Here is a 27,277-nt window from a genome sequence, read left to right as displayed (position 1 = left end):
ATTTTTACGCTGATCAAGAATATATATACTTTATAGGGTCGGAAATGGATATTTCGATGTGTTGCAAACGGAATGACAAAATGAATATACCCCATCCTTCGGTGGTGGGTATAAAAATTTAATTAAAAACAAGTAAGAGCGTGCTAAGTTCGGCCGGGCCGAATCTTATATACCCTCTACCATGAGTCGCATTTGTCGAGTCTAGATCCCAGATCGGTTTATATGGCAGCTATATTAGGTTATACCCCGATTTCACCCATACTTGGCACAGCTGTTGAAAATTATAACAAAACCCCTCTGGCAAAATTTCAGCCAAATCGGATAAGAATTGCGCCCCCTAGTGGCTACAGAAGTCTAGATTCAAGATCGGTTTATATGGCAGCTATATCAGGTTATGGACTGATTTAAACCATATTTGGCAAAGTTGCAGTTGCAGTTGTTGAAAGTCATAACGAAACACGTCATGCAAAATTTTAGCGAAATCGGATAGGATTTGCGCCCTCTAAAGGCTCAAGAAGTCAAGACCCCAGATCAGTTTATATGACAGTTATATCAGGTTATGAACCGATTTCATCCATTCTTGGCACAGTTGTTAAAAATTATAACAAAACGCCTCTTGCAAAATTTCAGTCAAATCGGATACGAATTGCGCCCACTAGTGGCTAAAGAAGTCAAGATTCAAGAGCGGTTTATATGACAGATATATCAGATTATGGACTAATTTAAACCATATTTGGCAAAATTGTTGGAAATCACAACAAAACACCTCGAGCAAAATTACAGCCCAATCGGGGTCTCAGACGCATATTTCGAGATGTTACAAACAGAATAACGAAATTAGTATACCCCCATCTTATGGTGGAGGGTATAAAAAGGAATACTAAGGTCCTTCGGGCACTGAGAGAGAATTATGTACCAGCATATCTCATGAGAAGGATGATAAAATGATGCCTTTACAATAAGGTACTGGTGCCCTATACACCTGCAAGAGAGCCATTGGCTAAATTAGGGAGTTTAGACTGTGCGTCATGCATTGGGTATATACTGCAGTTGTTAGATCTACAATGCTATATGGTGTTGTGGCCTGGTGGACGGCGCTGCAAAAGTCCACCCACTGGTTAATACTTAACCGGATCCAAAGGATGGCTTGTTTGTGCATCATAGCCGCTCTGAGGATGCACTGAATTTAGTGCTACATCTAATGCCTCAGGACATTGTGGCTACACAAATTGCAGCGACCACTACCGTGAGATTAAGGTAGATTTCTCATGGTCATGTGGCGGCTACGGACACTGTGTTATTCATGATACAATATCCGTTCCATGTTCCAGGAAGTGTGGATTATACCCTATCTGAGCAGCTTTTTGATAAAAATTACTGTACCACTATTCCTGGTAGAACCGATGGGAACTACGATATCTCTGGTAACAGAAGTTACATAGTCTTCTATACGAATGGTTCCAAACTAAACGGCTAGGTGACCTTTGGGGTGTACTCTAAACATATAGAACTGGTCATATCGAAAAGGTTACCCGACCACTGCAGTGTGTATCAAGCAGAGATCCTTCCAATTAAGGAAGTGGTGTAATGGTTAAGATATTGGTTTGCCCAAAAACTAATTGCGGATTTTTTAAAAGAAAGTAAATGCATTTTTAATAAAACTTAGAATGAACTTTAATCAAATATACTTTTTTTACACTTTTTTTCTAAAGCAAGCAAAAAGTAACAGCTGATAACTGACAGAAGAAAGAATGCAATTACAGAGTCACAAGCTGTGAAAAAATTTGTCAACGCCAACTATATGAAAAATCCGCAATTACTTTTTGGGCAACCCAATATAATGTCATTACGACGATTGGCATAAATATCTTCTCAGACAGCCAGGCAGCCATTAAATCCCTGGAGAAAGTATTTCTGAACACAAAAACCGCCCTCGACTGTCGCAGATCTCTCAACGGGATGGCTGAACAGTTCAAAATTCATCTGCTCTGGGTGCCGGGCCACAGAGATATCCCGTGGAATTCTAAATTAGACGAGCTTGCGAGACTAGAAACTACCCTACACATTCCAGGTATACAGGAATCTGTGGCTATGCCTCAAGCGACATGTAAGCTAAGTTTTCAGGACCAGGCCCAAAGGACAACGAATGATAGATGGTCACAAAAAGGGGGGGTGTGAGCATTCCAAAACTATGTGGCCTAATCTAGACTTGAAAAGGTCTACTGCTTTGCTGCCATTGGCTAGAACAGACGTCTCAGTCATTGTGTCCGTGATGACAGGTCACTGTCTAATCGGAAAACATGCTGGCAGACTGAAGTATGCCAGCAACGACTTTTGCAGAAACTATAGGGAGGCCACTGCAGTGCAGAGGTTACTATATCCGCCTATGACGCTGAACGCCTGGGTTCGAATACTGGCAAGACCATCGCCTCGAGTATACCGCGATGGTATGAGCTGCTCCCATCCTCAATCCATTCTCCCATCGCCTTAAGTCTCATAGCCCCAGTGAATGCCTCACATTTAATCTGTACATATGTCAATGGGTCAGATATCTAGAATAGTCTCCAGTCCCCTTTTGGGCGTGGTCCTCATTGCTCCGCCTATGCCAAGACAACATGTTCTCTAAACCTGTTTGTATGGTCCTTATGTTGCACTTTTTCTCCATAGCAGTCCATCAAACTACTGAGGCGTAAGTAAGTATTGGTATGTTGTATGGTCCTTATGTTGCATTTTTCTCCATAGCAGTCCATCAAACTACTGAGGCGTAAGTAAATATTGGTCTAATCACGCTCCTGTAGAGCCAGTGGACTTTGCTCGGATTCAGGCCCGATTTCGAGCCTACGGCCTGTCTTCATAGTGCCTAACATATGTGAGCCTTCTCAGTACGCTTCGGAATGTGACACTTCCAATTCAGTTTCCTGTCCAAGATCACACCTAAGTATTTGAACTTGTCAGTTATCGGAATCGTCTTATTGAGGAAACGTGGTGCGTTAAATTGGCCCAACTTCGTTAAATTGGCCCAACTTCCTCGTGAACAGGCATATTTCAGTCTTCTCTGGGTTAACATTGAGACCTCTGGGTCTAGCCCAGTCATATGCCAAATGCAAGACCTTATCGGCCCTTCTGCAAAGTTCGTTCGGATTCTTACCCCTTAGAAGTATTATAACATCGTTTGCGTAGCAGCCGGGTTCAAATCCATCCTCAGTCAGCATCCGTAATAGGTCATTTATGGTGTTCACCTATAGGAGTGGTCCCCTGTGCCACTATCTCCCTTATATTTATGCCATGGGATACACAATTTATCCACCCTGTTCCTTAGCATATGGTTTATCCAGTCTCTAAGGACCGGGTCTGCGTAGCAGCCGGGTTCAAATCCCTCCTCAGTCAGCATCCGTAATAGGTCATTTATGGTGGTCACCTATAGGAGTGGCGATAAAATGCCCCCCTGTGGTGTGCCCTGTGCCACTATCACCCTTATATTTATGCCATGGGATACACAATTTATCCACCCTGTTCCTTAGCATATGGTTTATCCAGTCTCTAAGGACCGGGTCTGCGTAGCAGCCGGGTTCAAATCCCTCCTCAGTCAGCATCCGTAATAGGTCATTTATGGTGGTCACCTATAGGAGTGGCGATAAAATGCCCCCCTGTGGTGTGCCCTGTGCCACTTTCTCCCTTTATATTTATGCCATGGGACACACAATTTATCCACCCTGTTCCTTAGCATATGGTTTATCCAGTCTCTAAGGACCGGGTCTGCGTAGCAGCCGGAATCAAATCCCTCCTCAGTCAGCATCCGTAATAGGTCTTTTATGGTGGTCACCTATAGGAGTGGCGATAAAATGCCCCCCTGTGGTGTGTCCTGTGCCACTTTACCCTTTATATTTATGTCATGGGATACACAATTTATCCACCCTGTTCCTTAGCATATGGTTTATCCAGTCTCTAAGAATCGGGTCCACTTGGTACTGGTCTAAGGATTGGATCAGTGTATCGGTCCGCACATTGTTAAGAGCCCCATCGATGTTTATGCATACGCAGGACTAGGCTGCTGTTTCCAGTCATCATCGTCATCGAACGGTGACTGAACGTGAAGTTCGCGTCAAAGCCGCTATGCTATCAATACTGGCGGTCTACCAAAGGCGATTTTAACTTCGAAGTGACGCCGTGTTCATCAAGCTATATTCATTTACAGGAAGTGGAAGTTGCCCAACATCAAAATATTGAGTGCACTATCTGTCAAAATCAGTGATTAGTGCAACTTTGATTTTGTGTACGTAACTAGTTCGCGCCATTTTTCTTTGTTTGTGTGTGTAATGGTTTTTAACTATAAAACACACACGCAACCAAACCTCGTTGACAGAGACGTCGCAAGAAAAAACCGTACTCAGCTGTTTACGGTACTCTACCTGGTCGCAGTCGTCGTAGCAGTGTCTTGTACCCTGAGGCGGCAGCCCTTACCGATGAAGACCTTCATCGGATCAATCCGGTACGTACAACCGGCTGCCATGGGATTGACTCTACCTGGTAATTGTGTCATGGTGTTCATCATGCGGACATGATCACGATGTGAGTAAATTTTTGCGCTGCGATCTTTAATATTGGAAATATGGATTTTTAAAGTTTTCGGAAAGAAAAGTTGAACATTTCTTTTGATTCCCACCAAAATTGTGAATTTTTGGAAATGATCACGAACTTTGCCAATCTTGCACTATACTCCTCCCTTGCTTTTGTATTCCTCCCTCGATGTTTTTGAAAAGTAAACATTCTCAGCATACTCATCAATTGTGATATTTTATTTGAAACAATTTCAAGTAAGTGAGTCTTTAAGTGTTAATTGGTTATTTGCTCTTGGTTTCTTTGCTTTAGTATACAAAATTTACAATAAGTAAAGACTATTTAGAATGTAGGAAAGAAAGTCTTTAAATTAAGTACAAAAGTTTCCTATAATATGGCACACGACCTATTGGCTGCAAAAGAAGTTGCAGTTGCAGCCAATTTCCAAAACAAAAGAAGAAGAAGGGAAAAGAGTCTCTAAAAAAAGGGTTTACTTAAAAAATAAAACTTTATCATTATTGGGAACTTATTTGAAATCTAGAAAAAAAAAACCTAAAACAATTATTTGGCTTAAGACCTAAGGTTAGGTGTTCTTAGTTGGTTAAATTAACAATTATAAATATTTTTAGTAGTACATAGGGTAGTATAAAATGTCATATTTTATAAATTAATTTTTTTTTTATTTAGTATTAAATGGTATTTTGGGGGGTACTTGGTAAAGTACTATCACATGTAAGAGTAACACCACGCCCACAAACCATAGGCTCTGGGTGGTGTTTTTCAAACCAAACCATGGTTCGATATCGTTTTTTCCTTAGCCATTAGAAACCTAAAGACTTGTGGTGGCCTGTAACTTGAGGTAACGCGTTCCTCCATTTTCACTATCCGCTAGGCGAGCCAAATGCTCCGAGGCTGCATAACAAGTGGTGGCAGTGGGTGAACTGGAACGTCTATCACCATGCATTATGTTGTTATTGTTATTCTGATTATTCTGATGATTGACATTTTGGCGCAAACGTGAAGCGGCCCATATTAGAACCACCACCGAGGTCACCAATACACCCAAGCCCAGACCTGGTAGAAAACTTTTGCTAAGCGAATTCAAAAATTCATAGGGCGAATGATTGGCTGGCAGTGAATCATTAAACCCCTCTGCAGTGTGTTGTGTATGCTGTTGTTGTTGACTTGACATTGTATTGAATTTACGCGGATTTATGCCATAGTCTATATTTATTCCATTGTTAGATGTTAGCTCCGAATCCGGGGAACGATCGTATTTCGAAAGATCCGCATAGGGACGTCGTTTAAATTGCCTGGTTTGGGGCAATGAATCGGGATTGCTTATCTGCAATTGGGTTATATTTGAACAGCCCACTGTAAGATCAGACTGGGGATTGTGCTCCTGAACCATGACCAAACAAAAACGATAACTGTTAAGAAACATTTATTAGGTTTTATATTCCAAAAATTTTCAAATTTTCTTACCTTTCTCCCACATCCAAGGAGGAGCTATCTGGCACTATTACACTAACAGTGTTTTGGCCATTTATCATTTTGCTTTCGCAATGAATCTGGAAAGAAAAGATTTAAATAAATCAATAAAATATAATACAATGACACAAGGCAGGGACGGGAAGAGAAAGGAGGGGAGAGGATAAGAAAATATATTTTTAAGAAGATACTGGCATTTTAAGTTAATATTGGAAGAAATTGTTTATTAAACACACTCCAAAAAGTGGCGTAAGCGGCTACGGACAGGACAAACAAACAAGTTTGCCCATGAACATTCCATTAAGGAACAGGGCTAAACTCCTAGCATATTAATGAGTGCTGTCCGATTCAAGTTAAGCCCAATGTTGAGGAACAACTTTTATAACAAATTTGTCCATGGACATTCCATTAAGGAGTAGGGACTAACTGCTAACATATAAATAAGTGCTGCCCGATTCAAGTTAAGGCAAATGGTAAGGAACAACTTTTATAGCCGAGTCCGAAAGACTTGGAGGCCACCGTAGCGCAGAGGTTAGCATGTCCGCCTGGGTTCGAATCCTGGCGAGACCATCAGAAAAAATTTTCAGCGGTGGTTTTCCCCTCCTAATGCTGGCAACATTTGTGAGTTACTATGCCATGTAGAACTTCTCTTCAAAGAGGTGTAGCACAGCGGCACGCCGTTCGGACTCGGCTATAAAAAGGAGGCCCCTTATCTTTGAGCTTAATCTTGAATCGGACTGCACTCATGGATATGTTTGAAGTTTACCCCTGTTACTTAGTGGCATGTTCATTGACAAAACTTGCAATTTACATACATTGTGTACCAGTGCAATAATCGGTAAGAGGAGAGAAGATGAGACTAATACTTAAATAAGAAGATCAGTACAGCTTCCACTATCATCACGTGACACATAGGACTGCAGGCACACGTATACACAATAATATGTCCGGCAAGTGATAGCGTTTATAGGGCACGTGGGAAAGATGATGAGACGTCGGAGCATTTCCTATGCCAATGCACGACTTTCGCGACTAACAAACTCCGGCACATAGATGGGGAAACAATACCAGATTTCAACCAACTTAGGGACGTGGAGTGAAAATGGGGCAAAAAATTCCTGAGTTACATTTTTTTCGAGGGTTCTTTTTTAAGTATTTGGAGCACACAAGCCGATCCCCAACCTAACCTAAGAGAAATATTTTTGGGGAGATATATGCATTTTAAGTTAATATTGGAAGAATGTTTTGATAAAAAATAACAAAAAAAAAAAACACACACACTTTAATACCCAAAAAAGTACGGGCGTAAAAGAGATGGGCTGGTCTCAGAAGACCATTTATTACCACCTCAAATCCATAGCATTTATATTGGGTGCTACAGAAAAAAGGAATTCCACAAGGAAAATCAAATGGTAATTGACGCCTAAAATCTTCTCCGAGGCACTCCCACGATACTACATTTAGGAAATCTCCAAGACCTGCCCTTTACTAAGAGGACCAAAATTGTCCAATTCGAATGGCCACGCTTCCTACCCATATCGATCGAGATATCACAAGTTGAAGAATGATCTTGAACAATGACACATTCAGAAACGTATGGACAGGGATCGTGGATACGCGTTTATGTGAAGGGTTGTATTCTAAACATCGAAGATTAATGTTTGAATCGACCGCGTTTCAAGTAAACGAAACAACTGAGTTAAGCGAATATAACACTGGGAAGTAGGTAGGCTGACGGAAAGATGCAAAATACTATGGAACATTCGATCGGCGACGAAAAGAAGCTTCTTATAAGAAGTCAGTGTGACTTTCAAGTCAACGAAATGACTGAGTAAAGCGAATATAACACTGGGAAGTAGGTAGGCGGAAAAATCCGATCCCCGACGAGAAAGGGCATCTACTTAAAAGAAATTAGTGTGACTTTCGCCATTATCACGTAACACATAGAGCTTCAAGTGCATTTATATAGAATAGGTGCACCTGATAACAGTGCACATAGGGTATGCGAAAAGAATGTGGAGACTTTTGAACATTTTCTACGCCAGGTTTTGCAGTTATTAAATCCCAACGCTTGAGTAAAGATAACAAACCTGCAAACCGATTAAGAACTATTCTCAAGATTTTTCTCTACTTACCGGTGAATTATCAATGAGAATTTCGTTGATATTTTCCTCCTTGTAAACAAATATGGCATCACACATGTAATCGTTTTTGCTTAGATTTATGATCCATGTCAGTATTAGACCATAATCAGCCGAAAAATGTACTTCATGTAAAATAATCTGAAAATAAAGCAAAACATTATTCATTATACCAAATTTTGAAAAAAAATCTCTTCTCCAACTCACCTCCTCTGAAAGATCTCGCACATGATGATTTGTGCTATGATTCTGTTTGGCCATTGCCTCCAATTGTTCTATGATATTGGCATTATCCTCTTCCAGATTTTCCATATCACCACAGCTTAACATTTCCATGGGTACCTGTATGAGCGGAGCTCCCTCCAATTTGGGCGGTGTGACACAGGTTATTTTCAACAGCTCTTGGGAAACTAATTTGGCTGCCTGCAGCCATTCGGCAAATTCACGCATGGTGCAATCGCAAGATAAGGGATTCTCTTCCATGACTAACGTCTTCAATTCTCTGGCTCCATCGAGAGCATGTTTGGCAACAATCGAAATATCATTGCCCGATAAACGCAGCTCAACCAAAGATGGCAAAGGTGTTATTAGATCTGAGGTCAAGGCTCTGAGAAAATTATGTGTCAGATCCAAGGTTTTGAGTCGTGTTAAGTGTTGCAGTGAGGCACTGGATATGGCCACTATGCCATTGTAACTTAAATCCAAGCTTTCCAAGGCACCCAAACCATAGAATGCATGATCTTGTAGAACATCGATTTGATTGTGACGCAACGACAAAGTGGTAAGGCGTGAGAAATTCATAAGTGCCTTATTTTGAATGCTCTTAATGAGATTACGATTGAGGTTGAGGCTGGCCAGATTTTTCAGTACAGGTATCGAGGTGGCCGACAAGTTGCCACTCAAATTATTGGCACTTAGATCGAGGTCTCTGCAAAAAACAAACAAATTTAAGACAATAGGACTTTTAAGTTAGGAAAAAAGTAAAAGGCTTAGGAGTTACAAGCATTTTAAGTTAAATAATAATAGCGCATGAAAAACATAAACATAACCTCTCACTGTTGTTCAGTCCCAATTTCATTCTTACCTTAAATTGTGGCACTGCATTAGGGCCTTCAGACTCGAAGCGTAATCTCCCAAACGATTACCGCCTAATTTCAAGACCTCAAGTCTTCTCAGATTGGCAAAAGTTCTCTGTGATATACTCGAGAGCTGATTATGACTTGCATCCAGATATTCCAAATTTATCAAGGCCGCCAAATCTGAAGTACCCAAAGCCTTAATTTTATTATTCGATAAATCCAGGCGTTCTAAATCCACCAACGTTGACAAAGAGCTCCAGGGTACCGCAAGTAAAGCATTACCGGGTAAGCCCAAAGCCAATAGCGGTCCTTTTATACCCAAGAAAGCTGATTTGTGGACACGTTTAATTTCACCCGAGGATATGATTAGACAACGCAAAAAGACATTATCAAAAATTCGAGCATCACTTAGAAAAGTTACATTCCTCAGGGAGACATCTAACAGGGCCACTGAATAGGGTGAGGCTCTAAGATTTTCCGATAGAACCTAAAAAAGAAGTGAGTGAAATTAGTATAAAATCCATGCATCCATAATTACAATGGCCTACCGCCAAACCATGCAGATCTCCATTACATCTCAAAGTGTGGGGCAAATCACAGCCACACTCCAGGCTACGCGATACCGTTATATTGGGACATCTCCACTCGGTGGTATCATCGCCTATGGGTATTGAAGATACATCCACCGCTTTACGTTTCTTGCTCACCGTAGAGGGTTTCTTGAAAAATTTGGTACTTTTTCTTATTGTGGGCAGAGGTGACAACGAAGTAACCGGATATGCAGGGGTGCTGGTGGCGGACTCGCTTAACATAGAGGAAGCTGCATTTGTTGCAGCCATTGTTTTTGTTGTTGCATTTCTATAGATCGGTTGCAGGTTAACTGATGAAATTATTGTCTGACACAAGACAACAGTCAACAGATGCACCAGCAACACCGCCACCGCCACCACCATAGAAGACAATGAGAATTGAAACATTTTTTTGCCGGTGATTGTGTTGTGTGGAGAGGTCGCCGATGCCACCGCCGCTTCTATTGGACTCTGAAAAAAGAAAGCGAAAAAAAAATCCATTTACTATGGAGGAAATCAACCTTGATGCATTGTATTTAGAATGGAAGGAAAGTTTGTCGTTTTTGTTGTCTTGTTGACATGCCCACATTAGAAATGAATTGAGTATGGTCAGTTATTCGCTGGCAGTGTTGCCAACTTTGTGGCAGTAGCTCGAATTTTACAGCATTATTCACTTAAACTTCAAACTTAATTTCGATTTGAAATAGATTTATTTGACAGTTCTATAAAGGAAATCTGTCAACTAAACCTATTTCAAATCTACATAAACTTTTGTGAATAGGGCCATAAACCTATAGGGTAAATAAAAAAATAACTAAATCACCGCTGGGTACTTGAACCCAAATTTTAATACCATATTCGTTTTCTGGTCTCCAATACCTTTCATTTGATACCCTTATTGTGGCCATCGGACCACTTTCGGATAATGGTGGCATTGTTGGGGTAAGGGGGAGGGTTCGCCCCCTCCCGATATCAAAAAATTATATAGCCTATGTTTCTTTTCAGACCAACCTACACAATCTGTGAAAATTTCAAGGTAATCGGTATCGGTAATCGGTAAACCGACAAACAAACAAACACAAATTGAATTTTATATATAAGATGGGAGCTATATCTAAATCAAGACCGATTTTATTGAAATTATGCGCATGTATAAAACGTCTCATGCTAAATTTTGTAAAGATCAGATTAAAATTGTGGCTGCTACAGCCTTTAAAGGCCATATCGGATAAAAGTTATATATGGGAGCTATATCTAAATCTAAGGATCCGAACGAGCTATGCAGAAGGGCCGAGAGGGTCTTGCATATGACTGGGCTAGATCCAAAGATCTCAATATTAACCCAGAGAAGACTGAAATATTCCTGTTCACGAGGAAGACGAAGGTGGGCCAATTTAACGCTCCACGTTTCCTCAACTAAACGATTTCGATATCTGTCAAGGTCAAATACTTAGGGGTGATCTTGGACAGGCAAATGAATTGGAAGTGGCACATTCCGGAGCGTACTGAGAAGGCTCACAGATGTTGGGCACTATGTAGACGGGCCGTAGGCTCGAAATGGTGCCTGAATGCCAGGATAGCCCACTGGCTCTACAGGAGCGTGATTAGACCAATACTTACTTTGCGCCGCAGTAGTTTGTTGGACTGCTATGGAGAAAAAGTGCAACATAAGGACCATATAAACAGGTTCAGAGAACATGTTGTCTTGGCATAGGCGGAGCGATGAGGAACTAGGGCACTGGAGACTATTCTAGATATCCGACCCATTGACATACAGATTAAATGTGAAGCAGCCACTGCGGCTATTAGACTTAAGGCGATGGGAGAATGGATTGAGGATGAGAGCAGCCCATAAAGTCGCGATATACTCGTGGCGACGATAGGAGACCTGGAAAGAAGGGAAGAGGTTTCCGATTGGATACCTGAGATGAACCCTGAAGTCGAGTGCGAGGCACTGCTGCCTTCGGCACAGTCTTGAATTGACGTAACCCTAGTATTGCCATCTGGAAGATCATGTTACACAGATGGATCAAAGCTAGAGGACAGAGTGGGCCGGGGGGTTTACAACCAGGGACTGAGATCTGTTTTAGACTGCCTGACCATAATACGGTACTGCAGACGGAGATCAGGGCGATCACGGAATGTGTGAAGTGGTGTGGTGCCAACGCGAGGACGTCGAGTGTGCATATCTTTACCGACAGTAAAATTGCCCTAAGGGCCATAACAACCAGGACGGTAAGGTCGCGAACAGTCTTGCAATGTAAGAAGGAGATTAACGCCTTCTCTGAGGATGGCAAAATCCGCATCGTTTGGGTGCCAGGCCATAATGGAGTAAGGGGAAATGAAAGGGCAGACAATTTGGCCAGAGAACTACCGTCCATAAACTTGGCTAACCCTAAGCCTTTCGGGTCGACGCAGTCCGATTTAAGGGAGTGGGTGACGAATGCGCATGCAACGTTGTGGAATAGCGAAATGGTCGGTAGGACGGCGAAAATCCTATGGGGGGATCCAGGTCGTGAGAAGACGAGGCTATTACTAAAAGGTAGCAAGAAGGAGGTCAGTTTAGCTATTGGAATCATAACGGGACACATGTTAAATCGTTGCACCAAGTGATAGCATGTGTAGGGCAAGCGGGGAAGGTGATGAGACGTTGGAGCATTTCCTTTATCATTGCCCGGCTTTCGCGTCTAACAGATACCGGCACTTAGGTGGAGACACAATACCAGACATGAACCAACTTAGGGCAGTGGCATGGAAAACAATTAAGGATTTTGTAAGTAGCACGGAATTCTTAACTTGAAATTTTCTTTTAAGAAGTTACTTTATAGTTTTTTAGAGCGCACAACAAGCCGATTACTGTATGTCCATAGTGGCATGGGGTGGATTCATATCGGCACCCTCTTTTCAACCTAACCTAACCATATCTAAATCTGATCCAATTTTTTATACCCTACACCACTAATGTGGTACAGGGTATTATAGATTTGTGCATTTGTTTGCAACGCTAAGAAGGAGAAGAGCTAGACCCATCCATAGGTATACGGATCGGCTTTGAATCACTTCCTGATTCGATTTAGCTATCTCCGTCTGTCTGTCCATGTATTCTTGTAATCAAGTTACAGGTCGCATTTTTGTCCGATTTTCACAAAACTTTGCATAAGTGTATTTTTTGGTCCAAGGACGAATGCTATTGATTTTCAAAAAAAAATCGGTCCAAATTTAGATATAGCTCCCATATATATCTTTCATCCGATGTGCCCTTTCAAAGCTGTAGAAGCCACAATTTTGGTCCGATCCTTACAAAATTTGGCACAAAATGTTTTCTTTAACGATCGAAAATGCTTGCAAAATTTTATTGAAATCGATCTAGATTTAGATATAGTTCCCATATATATCTTTTATCCGATTTGACCTATTAAGGCTGTAGAAGGCACAATTTTGATCCGATCTTTACAAAATTTGGCACGAAGTGCTTTTTGTGACGTCTCAATATGTGTGCAAAATTTCATCATAATCGGATCAGATTTATATAGAGCTGCCATATATAAATTTCGTCCGATTTGACCTACTAAGGCTGTAGAAGGCACAATTTTGATCCGATCTTTACAAAATTTGGCACGAAGTGCTTTTTGTGACGTCCCAATATGTGTGCAAAATTTCATCATAATCGGATCAGATTTATATATAGCTCCCATGTATATATTGCATCCGATATGCCAATTTGAAGCTGTTGAAGCCACAATTTTGGTCCGATCTTTACAAAATTTGGCAAAAAGTGTTTTTTTAACCGACCCAAAATGCTTGCAAAATTTTATTGAAATCGGTCTAGATTTAGATATAGTTCCCATCTATATCTTTCATCCGATTTGACCTATTAAGGCTGTAGAAGGCACAATTTTGATCCGATCTTTACAAAATTTGGCGCGAAGTGCTTTTTGTGACTTCCCAATATGTGTGAAAATTTCGTCATAATCGGATCAGATTTATATATAGCTCCCATGTATAACTTTCGTCCGACCTGACCTATTAAGGCGGTAGAAGGCATAATTTTTATCCGATCTTTACAAAATTTGGCACGAAGTGCTTTTTGTGACGTCCCAATATGCGTGCAAAATTTCATCATAATTGGATCAGATTTATATATAGCTCCCATGTATATTTTTCGTCCGATATGCCATTTAGAAGCTGTTGAAGCCACAATTTTGATCCGATCTTTACAAAATTTGTCACGAAGTGTTTTTTTAACAACCCAAATTGCTTGCAAAATTTTATTCAAATCGGTCTAGATTTAGATATAGTTCCCACATATACCTTTCATCCGATTTGACCTATTAAGGCTGTAGAAGGCACAATTTTGATCCGATCTTTACAAAATTTGTCACGAAGTGCTTTTTGTGACGTCTCAATATGTGTGCAAAATTTCATCATAATCGGATCAGATTTATATATAGCTCCCATGTATATGTTGCATACGATATGCCAATTTGAAGCTGTTGAAGCCACAATTTTGATCCGATCTTTACAAAATTTGGCACAAAGTGTTTTCTTTAACAAACAAAAAAGCTTGCAAAATTTTATTGAAATCGATCTAGATTTAGATATAGTTCCCATATATATCTTTCATCCGATTTGACCTATTAAGGCTGTAGAAGGCACAATTTTGATCCGATCTTTACAAAATTTGGCGCGAAGTGCTTTTTGTGACTTCCCAATATGTGTGCAAAATTTCATCATAATCGGATCAGATTTATATATAGCTCCCATGTATAACTTTCGTCCGACCTGACCTATTAAGGCGGTAGAAGGCATAATTTTTATCCGATCTTTACAAAATTTGGCACGAAGTGCTTTTAGTGACGTCCCAATATGCGCGCAAAATTTCATCATAAACGGATCAGATTTATATATAGCTCCCATGTATATCTTGCATCCGATATGCCCTTTTAAAGATGTAGTAGCCACAATTTTGGTCCCATCCCTACAAAATTTAGCATGGAGCGTTTTATTCAACGTCCTCATATGTGTGCAAAGTTTCATAACAATCGCTCCAGATATAGATAAAGCTCCCATATATATTTTTCATCCGATATGGCCTTTTAAGGCTGTAGAAGCCACAATTTTGGTCCGATCTCTACAAAATTTGGCATGGGCCGTTTTATTTTACGTCTTCATATGTGTGGAATATATTTTTCATCCGATATGGCCTTTTAAAGGCTGTAGAAGCCACAATTTTGGTCCGATCTCTACAAAAATGTTCATGAGATGGTTTAGTTGACATCCCAATACGTCGATTTAGGTACAACTCCCCTAAATATCTTTAATGTGTTTCGACTTTTAAGGCTGTAGAAGCCACAATTTTCGTACCATTGTAAGAAAATCGTATAAGGAAGGTTCTAATCGATATTTCAATAGGTATGCAAAATTAAAGTCTGACTAAATTTGGATATAAGTGCTATCTTTTAAAATTATTGCGTATACTCGTTGGTGTAGGGTATTATATAGTCGGCTCCGCCCGACTTTTGCCTTTACTTACTGGTTTCAAAATGAATAGTGTTTGCCCTTGGACTAAAGAAGCGACTTTTGCAAAATTTTGTGACAATCGGACAATAAATGCGACCTGTACCTTAATCACAAGAATACATGGACAGACAGACAGACAGACGGACAGAAGGACAGACGGACAGAAGGACAGACGGACATGGCTAAATCGAAGTTTTTCTGAGCCGATCAGTATACTTAACCATGGGTCTAGCTGTTCTTCTTCTTAGCGTTGCCAACATATGAACAAACTTATAATACCACAGTGATGATGTAGGGTATACAGAAATATTCTTGATTTTGGCGACACTACTTACCCAAAACAAGCACAACTACACACTCAAGAATGCAGTGGAAATGTAAGTTACTCTTAGTATGTCCCCCAAATGGTTTGAGAAAAAGACTTGCACTCCCCTTTCCAAGATAAGATTCTGTAGTGGCAAGCCAGACATTGGAAATGTGCAGCTATTCAAAAGAATAACAAACCTACAAACTCACACTTATAAATAAATCTTTTTTGGGTCAAGTGATGTTGACACTTTGACATATTTAATTCTATTAGTCTACACTATGAGACAAACACGCACGCAGACATCTGTTGCACTTAGAATGTGTCTGTTGCAACAATTTGCCAAAATCAATGTTATAGTCTGAATAGCTACGTGACCGAAGCTAAGTAAACAATGTTTTGATATTTTACTTGGTGTCAGATTAATACTGCCATGATAAAATTTTCCTATAGCAATTTTCTCACAACCAAGACAGTGGTGGAGAATAATGTAGCACAAGTGGCATATACAAAAATTTTCCATGAGAAATGTTGTATCATGGCATCTGTTAATAGCAATGCCGTTGGTTTACTATAAGTTATGAGGACTCTAAAGGTTTTTTGTAGTGTTTCCATAGTTTTGGCCACGCCGGTACCTCATTCTCCATAATAAATCGCCTTATTCAAATGTAGATTGCACAATGAAGATTAGGTTTGTCGCATAATTTTGTCATTTAATTCGATTTCATGATGCACCACCATTCGCAGAGAATACAAAGGAAATAAAAGAAGACAAATGGAGAAAGAATTGTATCGCCTGATGACCGCATGACAAGGGATGTCCGTCGTCTAATGCCATATCTCTATGGCGTATATAGAAATTGAAAGTAAAGTGTTACACATCGTAAAGTGCATCATCATCATCATCATCATCATCGTCATCGTCATCATTATCATCATGATGATAACCATTGTCATTTAGTCATGATGACCTGCCCCCGAGGCTTTAAAAGACCATTAAAGTGTGAATTTGGGATTAGTTAGTGTGTAAATTGCAAAAGTGTTGCTTTGATTCTACGCTTCGGCTGGGAAGCGTTGCCGCGATTCTAAAGAAATCACCAAACAAGAAAACACAATAAAATCCCAAATTATAAAAACAAAGTGAAAAATTGTTGCATAAAAAATTCAAAATGAATGTGCAAAGCTTAAATCTTAAAATATCCGCTGTATTGGCAATCGCTTGCTTTGCTCTACTGCCGCCAGAATGCACATCCAAAATGTTCACCCGATGTCAATTGGCCAAGGAGCTGTTGCGTCATGATTTTCCACGCAGTTACTTATCAAATTGTAAGTTTTGCCCCCCATATAGGCTCATAGGAATCCTTTTTATTTATTACAAAATGTGCTTTAATTTGTTCTTCTTTTCTTTCCAGGGGTGTGTCTGGTGGAAAATGAGAGTAGCCGTAGTACTTCAAAAGTCATGCAATTACCAAATCAAAGTGTTAGCTATGGCTTATTTCAGGTAAATAACCTTTCTTTTTTTGAAAAATAAAAGTGAAGAGTCCTTTTGGCAGGGTTTCAATGGGGGGGATCCCTAAAAGCAGTACCCCTAATAATAAGCAGTACCTTAATAAAAAATAGGGGTACTGCCGATGTATGTAAGTAAAGAGCGGTGTATACAGGTCTAGTGCCAAGGTTTTCTGGGCCTATAAGTGGCGATACAAGTTAACTTCCGGCGGTCAAGACTGGTGGGATTAGCTTTAGATGGATATGAACATGTTGGCTGGCGGACAAAGGTTGTGGAATTAGGTTCCCACGAAATATGGGCGTATTTTTTGGGGGCTAAGGACAGGGATCCATTTAAATGACGTAGTATCTCACAAATGTAGCCAGCTTTGCAAATGCATTTGCCCATGAACATTCCATTAAGAAACACAGGGGAAACTTCTCACATATCAATGAGTGTTGTCCCATTCAAGTTTTAAGCTCAATGATAAGGGACCTCCATTTTATAGCCGAGTCCGAACGGCGTGCCGCAGTGCGACACCTCTTTATGGAGAAGTTTTTACATGGCTGTCATACCAAATGGTACAGTACCTCCCAAATGTCGCCAGCATTAGGAGGGGATAAACACCGATGAAAATTTTCATGATGTTCTCGCCAGGATTCGAACACTGGCGTTCAGCGTCATAGGCGGACAGCCTGCGCTACGGTGGCCTCCATGTAGCCTGTAGCATTAGATGAGGAAAACCATCGCTGAAAATAAACTAATGTTCTCGCCGGTATTCGAACCCAGGCGTTCAGGAACATAGATGAACATGCTCACCTTTGTGCCACGGTGAGTCCAGCTGGTGTTTGCTTTTTGAATTTAGGCTTATTTTTTAGCAAACTCAAAATGCGAAATTTTCACTGTATATGAAAAATTCTTTTAAGAGGATTGCAGAGAATACAGCCGAAGACTGAAGCTGTTGGAGTGAACATTTGGCCGGAAACTTGAAGTGGCATTGTAACTCATGGGTATATAGAATTTGTTCCACCACGGTCAAGACTGCAACAGCTCCGGTGCAGCCTTAACCGAGAAAATGGGTTAAGTAACTGGTGATTGGCTGACGCAGGCTGTTAAGCAGCAGTTATTTTAACTCTTATTTCATTTTTTTTTTATTTGCTTCCACCTTATTATACCCTCCACCATAGGATGGGGGTATACTAATTTCGTCATTCTGTTTGTAACTCCTCAAAATATTCGTCTCAGACCCCATAAAGAGTATATATTCTTGATCGTCATGACATTTTATGTCGATCTAGCCATGTCCGTCCGTCCGTCCGTCTGTCTGTCGAAAGCACGCTAACTATCGAAGGAATAAAGCTAGCCGCTTGAAATTTTGTACAAATACTTCTAATAGGTGTAGGTCGGTTGGGATTGTAAATGGGCCTTATCGGTCCATGTTTTGATAAAACTTGAAATAACTACGCAAAGTATGGTTCAAATTGATCCATTCCCTGATATAGCGGTTATATAAACCGATCTTGAATTTTGACTTCTTAAGCCTTTGGAGGGCTCAAATCTTTTCCGATTTCGCTGAAATTTTGCGTAACGTGTTTCGTTATGACTTTCCACAACTGTGCAATGTATGGTTCAAATCGGTTTCTAACCTGCCTTATAAACCGATCTGGGATCTTGACTTCTTGAGCCTCTATAGGCTCCTATCTGATTTGGGTGAAATTTGTACCACATAATCTTCAACATACATGTCAAGTATGGTCTGATTCGGTCTATAGCCTAATGCAGCTTCCCTATAAAACGATCTCCCTATTTTACTTTTTGAGACCCTAAAGGGCGAAATTTTTATTCGATTTGGCTGAAATTTTACGCAATGACTTCTACTATGGTCTCCAACATTCATTCCACTATGGTCCGAATCTGACCATAACTTGATTATATTTTATTTTAATTTTTTAATTTATTTTATTTTATTTTACTTTATTTTTTTATTTTATTTTACTTTTTTTATTTATTTATTTCCTATTTTTATTTTATTTTATTTTACCTTATTTTTTTATTTTATTTTATTTTATTATATTTTCTTTTATTTTATTTTATTTTATTTTATTTTACTCTATTTTTTTATTTTACTTATTTTTTTATTTTTATTTTATTTTTTTTATTTTATTTTTTTTTTTATTTTATTTTATTTTATTTCTTATTTTTATTTTATTTTTTATATTTATTTTTTTATTTTATTATATTTTATTTTATTTTTTTATTTTATTTTATTTTCTTTTAATTTTTTTTTGTTTTGTTTTACTTAATTTTATTTTATTTTATTATATTTTATTTTATTTTATTTTTTATTTTATTTTAGTTTTATTATATTCTATTTTATTTTATTTTATTTTACTTTATTCTATTTTATTTTATTTTTTTTATTTTATTTTATTTTTTTTTTTATTTTATTTTTTATTTTTTATTTTATTTTATTTTATTTTATTTTATTTTATTTTATTTTATTTTATTTTATTTTATTTTATTTTATTTTATTTTATTTTATTTTATTTTATTTTATTTTATTTTATTTTATTTTATTTTATTTTATTTTATTTTATTTTATTTTATTTTATTTTATTTTATTTTATTTTATTTTATTTAACTCTCCTCCTTTCAACCCAGACATTCTAGTCTGATATTTCGGTCTTAAGACAACATTCGTTGTCGGAGAACCCTTTGATAACAGCTGCCTTCAATAGTTCTTTCCAATTCTTGCCCTATTATAAACCTTACATGTAGAACGTTTCTTCTTTTTTTATTAAATTTATGCCATATTTTCTTTCTTTGTCTTCCTTACTTAGATTAACAGCAAAAATTGGTGTCGCAAAGGGCGAAAAGGTGGCATTTGCAATATAAAATGTGAAGGTAATTGACCACTCATAGCAAGTATGTGAATGCTCTGGCATGTTATTGAAAGCAAGCAAGCAACCACCCTTCCCCAACTTTAGGCAACTTTACTGTTCTTTTGTTGACATACGAAATCATTTAAAGTAAAGATTAATGCCCCCAAAGACATTCTCTGCCTACTCACATGCGGTGCCAACAACAACAAATCATGCCTTAAACTAACACATTCTGCCTACGATGCGCTGTAACTCTAACACACCCATCCCAAAAAGGGACCTCATTCGTATTTCTTTGTTGTAACCTTCATACTGACAATGGATTCTTTTTCCACCTCTTTTTTATTCCCGTAGATTTTTTAAATGATGAAATTTCGGATGATTCTCGTTGTGCCATGCAGATTTTTAATCGTCATGGCTTTCAGGCTTGGCCCGGTTGGGTGAATAAATGTCGTGGGCGATCATTACCAGATGTATCTCGCTGCTGAGTTGGAGTTGTTGCTTTGTTGGCTGGCTGTTTGTGGAATGGCGTTGCAGCCAGATGTAATGTGGGTAGTTTCTTATGGTGTGTGTGTGTGTGTATGTGCATATGGATGAAGAAACAAAAAATAAGGTTGAAATGGTTTTGGGATGCATGAAAGACATCCATGTTGTCCCTAGTTTGGCTTGAGAGTGTGTTTAAAAATTTCAAGACTAAATTCATTGTATTTTTTTATTTAAGAATAACCACCAAAAACAAACAAAAAAAAATGTATCTTGTCATTGCCATCGTTTCGTTCTTCATTGTTGGTGGAAAAAAGGAACACTATTTTAAATAAATTTAGAATAAATATTTATGAATGTTAAGTACAAACAAGTCCATGTATGTTTTTGTTGAACCAGACCTTATACTCAATATGCCACTGACCGATATTAAAGTATTTAGTTCCGACATAATATAAAAAACAAGTAAAAGGGTGCTAAGTTCGGCCTGGCCAAATCTTATATATCCTCCACCATGGATTGCATTTGTCGAGTTTTATGCGCGGTATCTCTTTTTAGGCAAACAAAGAATAATGAATAAGAACTGTAATGGTATTGGAGCTACATCAAGTTATAGTCCGATTCGGACCATAAATGAATTGAATGCTGAACATTGTAGAAGTCATTGTGTAATATTTCAGTCCATTAGGATAACAATTCCGCCTTGTAGGGGCTCAAGAAGTAAAATCGGGAGATCGGTTTATATGGGAACTGTATCAAGCTATTCATCGGTTCAAACCATATGGAACACGTATGTTGAAGGTAATGGGAGAAGCCGTTGTACAAAATTTCTGCCAAATCGGATGAGAATTGCGCCCTCTAGAGGAAAGAAATCAAGATCCCAGATCGGTTTATATGGCAGCTCTATCAGGCTATGTAATGATTTAAGCCATACTCAGCACAGTTATTGGAAATCACAACAAAACACCTCATGCAAAATTACAGCCCAATCGGATGAGAATTGCGCCCTCTAGAGGCTCAAGAAGTCAAGGCCCAAGATCGGTTTAAATAGCAGGTATATCAAAACATAAACCAATTTGAACCATGCACTGCACAGTTGTTGGAAGTGATACCAAAACACCACGTGCAAAATGTCAGCCAAATCGGATGAGAATTGCGGGCTCTATTGGCTCAAGAGGTCATGATTCAAGACCGGTTTATATGACAGCTATACCAGATTATGAACCAATTTGAATCATACTCAACACAGTTGTTGCAAGTAATACCAAAACACTACGTGCAAATATTTCAGTCAAGAAGTCAAGACCCAAGATCGGTTTATACGGCAGCTATATCAAAACATGGACCGATTTCGCCCATTTAAAATCCCAACAGACCTATACTAATAAAAAGTATGTGTGCAAAATTTCAAGCATATAGCGTGATTTCGACAGACAGGCGGCCAGATGCACGGGCATGGATCGACTTAAAATGACATGGCGATCAAGAATATAAATACTTTATGGGGTCTCAGACGCATATTTCCAAGTGATACAAACAGAATGACGAAATTAGTATACCCCCATCCTAAGGTGGAGGGTATACAAATCAAAAAACAAACAAACGCCTTAAAGACCCTCCCTGACATAAGATAGGTCACTGTATCCTTTGTTTTTTTTCTAACAAACAACACATTTAAATTCATTTAAACAGCTTGAATTCAAAGAAGCAAGGGTAAGGAAGAACTTGAATACAAAGCAGCAAGGGGAAGGAAGTAGGTTTTTCCCCTATACTATGAAGTTCAGGGTAGTAGGTGATCATGAATAACTGATAACGATGGGTAGCTTGTTGCAATCGAAATTTCCAAACATTTTTATTGCCATCGGAATACCCAACCACACACGTTGTTCTGCATTTAAATGAAAGTTCTCATTCTCTTGATCAATGTACTCTTTACTTCTAAGTCTGATTCTCCCTCTCTCTCTCTCTCTTTAGTGGCGGCATAAGCTAAAGCATATGATTTTGAAAATAATAACAATACATAAACAAAAAATAAATGAGAAAGTGTACATAATCATTACGTCTCTAACTAACCCTCCGCCTACCCCTTACTTTTATTATATGGTAGTATATTCGCTACACACACAAACAATTTGTCATAGTGGGATGTTACACTTTGCTAAACATCAACAATCAACTACATACACATACATTAGAGAAAAAAAAACGCGTTGTGCATAGTCAATAGTAATTATTTGTTTTTGTATAGTGTAGGTGATGAATTGATTATTGCATGGCTACATGGTTTGTAACACATTCGTTGGAAGGTAGGTAATTACAGCTTTAAGATTCTTCTCTTATATACATACCTATGTACAATCGAAACCGGATAAATGAAACGTTAAAAATACATCAATTTAGTTTCACTTATCCGTAATTTTCAGTTTAATGTAGTTCGGATAGGTGAAATTAGATTCGAGTTGGAACTATTTAAACCATAAGCTGCTATGTGTTGAAACGTTTTTGCGAATTTTATTGATGACATGATTTTTTTAAGTTTCAGATAGTTTCCCATAGAAACAACTATATCACTAAAGCGATTTCAGTTACATATAAGAACGGAATTTGAGGTTTAGAAACTTTTTTCAGTTAACCGATTCTCACATAAGCGTATTCGTTTACACTGAATAACACCAAAAATGAGTGGTACTTTCCCTCAAGCTTCACTTAAGTGGAATTGTTGCATGCTTTGCATGAACTCGTAAAGTCTTCGTATGTATTTTAGTGAAATTTCTACAAATTATGAAGTTTGGGGAGAACCCTCGTCCCCCTTTCCACAGATCTCGGAAAGGTTTGACAGTTTTAAAAGAATTTTCCTTGCATCCCTGGGATAAGAACACGAATTTGCTAACCTAATTTGCAGCAGAATACCTGAGGGGAATGCCCTACCCCCAAATTGGGAATAGAAATGTACAATCGTTCAAACCAGAGTGGATTTTAAATGGAAGGTATTTAGGATTAGAATACAAATATGAGTCCAAGTATCTGAGGACCTCAAGTCAACATACACATACATTGTACACTATTCTGGGCAATAGGTGTCTCTAGTGAATGGTGAATGCAGGAGGAAGCTAACGGTTGATTGATAACTTGCGCCGACAACACCACCACAAAAATTCCTTTAACGGCCATTTATGACTTGTTTTGGGTTAAAATGGTTGGCTACATGCACATAGGTCGTCACCTATGTGTTATGTTGGGCTTACAATTTGCCTTGCCGACCTAAAGCCCACCTGAGTCAAGTCTTCTTCGGCACCGCTTTCGCATTACTTCGAGGTGACTTTCAAATCGGTCCCAACACCTTCGTCCGTTTTATCGCTTGCGTTCAAGCTCCAGTCGTTGAAATCACTTATGTCTCGTTGAGATCTTTTGTCTTAGGACGTCTTCGCAATATCTTGCTACTGCGGTCCAGTTGTCAATATTTCTGATCATTTTGTCCACAACATTTTCTGCAGTTATTGATCCTATTTGGTTTTCAAGGGACGCGAGGGGCTCCTCCCATTGAGTGCCGTTGAAGAAAGTATGTTCAACGTCATCCCGGAGTTCTTCATCTTTGAAGAGGCACAAATGAGTGCACCACTTTCCTAATTTGTGTAAATATTTCCTAATAAAGTCGTGTCCGGACATCATTTGCTCATGTAATAGGTTTAAACTTCATATCTCCAATATAAAAATTTCTTTATATTTGAGATCAGTTTCGCAGACCATATCCAGTATGTATCGTTCTCCCACCGTGTCTGCCACTTTCTTGTAGTCTCTTCCCGTATTTCAGTTTTGTAGTCTTGCGTAGGTTCACTTTCGCCTTGAAAAGTGCAGAGCGTTCTTCGGCCTGGAGATCTAGCGGTGCCGTTCCTGGTGACTATTATCTGCACCTGGTGCCTATTCCTGTAGCCAGTTCCTCGAGCGGATAGTGACCTGCGTTAGCTAACGCTGGGCCTCTTCCATGTAAGGCCATTTATGACTATAGGGCATGAAAAAAAAGTTTAAACTCACATGTGATTTGTGAGGTACTACGCCATATAAATGGCAAGCAGCCATGTAAAAACTTTTCCCAAAAGAGGTGTTGCCCTGCAAAACTCCGTTTAGACTCGACTATATAAAGGAAGTACAACTTGAATCGAACAGCACTAAAAAACAGCTAAACTAAGGAGTTACAAGCATTTTAAGTTTTTATATAATTTTAAATACTCTATTCCTAGGTCAAAGGATAAGTGTGTACTATACTCGAAATGTCGATCTGCGACCATATTGTAGACCTAGACATATCCGTCCGTCCGCTTCAACCATCTGCATTCGACGAAAAACGATATCCGTTCGCATCTTATGTTCAGCCCACAACCGATCTTCATTGACATGTGAGAAGTTTGTCCATATTCCTTAATGGAAAGTTCGTGGTTGTATTTGCAAAGTAGCCTCCAACTGCTTGATGAAAGCACTCCTTGTTCCGATGATATAATGGCGCAGTGGCAAACCATTCCCCACTTCATGGAAAATGCCGCGAAATCCGTACTTGGGTACCGAAAGCCTCCCCCAAGAAACCCATGGTACGACCAAGAGTGTCGAGATGCTACTGAAGCCAAGAATGCGGCATATAGAGCAACCCTGCAATCAGTAGCAACGCACCAGATAAAGGAGAAATATCGGGAGAAAAGGAGAGAAGAAAAACGTCTATTCCGCAAAAAGAAAAAGAAAATGGAAAGACATAAGTGTGAGCGAATTGAGATAAACAGGAGTCAGAATGAAGTCCGGAAATTCTACCAAAGAATTAAAGATCAAACCGATGGGTTTCGTGCGGGCACATCCTCCTGCATTGACAAGGAAGGAAATCTGGTAAGTGACACATGGATAACATGCTGAGGATAGGGAAAGAACATTTTACCCAACTGCTAGTGTCCGAAGTTGTCGGCGAAGATTATACCGCAGAACCAATCAATGATGGTGGTATAGAATGTTTACCTCCTAGTCAGAATGAAATCCAGGTAACAGTGACCCTACTAAAGAACAACAAGGCAGCAGGAGCCGATGGGTTACACGCTGAACTATTTAAGACCGGAAGCGACACGCTGATATGGCGTATGCATCAGCTTATCTGCGCAATCTGGCTAGAATGAAGCACACCCCATGATTGGAACTTCAGCATACTATGTCCCGTACATAAGAAAGGAGACAAGACAGAGTGTACCAACTACATGGGAATAAATCTCCTCCCCAATGCATACAAGATACTCTCGAGCGTACTGTGTGAAAGATTAAAGCCTAAAGTCAATGAGATAATTAGGCCCTATGCGACTTCAGACCTGATAAATCCACCCTGCACCATGTGAATACTTCGCCAAGTCCTGCAAAATATCCGAGAAGGACAAATCAACACCTACCATCTCTTTGTTGACTACAAATCCGCTTTGATGCCCCTTCACGTTCAAAGTATTTCAAGCCATATCTGAGTTTGGTATCCCTGCAAAATTAATAAGACTCTGCCAGATGACACTTGCTGATTCGCGTTCCTCAGTAAGAATAGGAAAGAATCTCTCCGAACCATTCAATACCAAACGAGGTTTCAGACAAGGAGACAACCTATCGTGGGATCTCTTTAATTGCCTGCTGGAGAAGATTATACGAGATGCAGATGTGAAAATATATGGCACACTAATCACAAGAGAACACACGCTACTTACCTTTGCCGACGACATCGACATCATAGGACGGTCACCGGAAGTAGTAACTACAGCTTTTGAAAGAATCGAATGAGCGTCAGTGAAAATGGGTCTGGCATTAAATGGAGATAGACGAAACGGATGGTTTTAACTCCTTAAACGTCTTGTACAACCGAGCAGATGAAGAAAATGGAGAAAGTTGGGAACCACAACTTTGAGATAGTCAGTAACTACTTTGGACTTAGTAGCAGTTTGGACTAAGCAAGGCCCCCTCTCGACAGACGAAGATTACACTATACAAGACACTGATACTACCCGTGTTGTTATATGAGGCATGGGTACTTGTGAAAGTAGATGTGGCAGTGCTTGGAGTATTTGAGAGAAAGATTCTTCGTTGAATATATGGACCAGATTGCGTTAATGGAGAATATAGGCTACGTATGAACCACGAGCTGTATGGCGACGATAGCATAGTTACACGTATCAAAATACAGCGGCTGCATTGGCTAGGTCATGTTGTCAGAATGGATGAAGAAGCTCCAGCGGAGAAGGCTTTTGAATGCAAACACGGTGGTACACGCAAACCGGGTAGACCAAAAGCCCAATCGAAAGATCAAGTGGTGGAAGACACCTCAAAACTTGGTGTCAGAGATTTTAGAATGAGCGCAAAAGATCGAGGCGCTTGGAACGCTATTCCAAGTTTGGCTAGTGGGACAAATGTTCTGTCATAGCCAATTAAAGTAAGTAAAGTAGATCTAACCATATCCGTCGTCCGCTTCATCCGTCTGCATGCAGTGATAAAGATATATTCATTTACAGGTAACGGCAGTTGCCCAACAACAAAATATTGAGCGCATCTGTCAAAATCAGTGATTAGTTCAACTCTGATTTTGAGTGTTGCTAATTCGCGCCGTTTTTCGTTGTTTCTGTGTTATAGTTCTTAACTATAATACACACACACAACCAAAACTCGTTGACAGTTAGAGCACTTCGCGAGAAAAAATTGCATTCAGCTGTTTACGGTACACGACCTGGTAATAATGTCATGATTCGCTCGCATCTACTTCTT

The 27,277-nt window shown here is 39.3% G+C and overlaps 2 protein-coding genes across 2 annotated transcripts in view; one reads left to right on the top strand and one right to left on the bottom strand.

Annotated features, from left to right (window-relative positions):
* Positions 1 to 4,773: 4,773 nt before the first annotated feature.
* LOC106090187 (uncharacterized) overlaps positions 4,774 to 27,277 on the bottom strand; it is a 57,090-nt gene continuing 34,586 nt past the window's right edge. Inside the window, exons 2-7 of the mRNA XM_013256297.2 lie at positions 9,817 to 10,308; positions 9,274 to 9,755; positions 8,397 to 9,117; positions 8,184 to 8,330; positions 6,043 to 6,128; positions 4,774 to 5,987 (exon numbers count right to left, since the gene is read on the bottom strand). Coding sequence (XP_013111751.2) covers positions 5,387 to 5,987; positions 6,043 to 6,128; positions 8,184 to 8,330; positions 8,397 to 9,117; positions 9,274 to 9,755; positions 9,817 to 10,245 — 2,466 coding nt within the window. The 5' untranslated portion in view covers positions 10,246 to 10,308 and the 3' untranslated portion in view covers positions 4,774 to 5,386. The remainder of the gene's footprint in view (positions 5,988 to 6,042; positions 6,129 to 8,183; positions 8,331 to 8,396; positions 9,118 to 9,273; positions 9,756 to 9,816; positions 10,309 to 27,277) is intronic.
* Positions 16,598 to 20,887, top strand: LOC106090190 (lysozyme). Its single transcript, XM_013256305.2, has 4 exons — positions 16,598 to 16,990; positions 17,077 to 17,165; positions 19,991 to 20,054; positions 20,387 to 20,887. The coding sequence occupies exons 1-4, from the start codon at positions 16,834 to 16,836 to the stop codon at positions 20,518 to 20,520; spliced, it is 444 nt and encodes a 147-aa protein (XP_013111759.1). The 5' UTR covers positions 16,598 to 16,833; the 3' UTR covers positions 20,521 to 20,887.

The sequence above is a fragment of the Stomoxys calcitrans genome, chromosome 5 (genome assembly GCF_963082655.1).
Source record: "Stomoxys calcitrans chromosome 5, idStoCalc2.1, whole genome shotgun sequence".
Lineage (NCBI taxonomy): Eukaryota > Metazoa > Arthropoda > Insecta > Diptera > Muscidae > Stomoxys > Stomoxys calcitrans.
The sequence above is the reverse complement of the archived record's forward strand: the minus strand, read 5'-3'. Positions and strand labels throughout refer to the sequence as shown.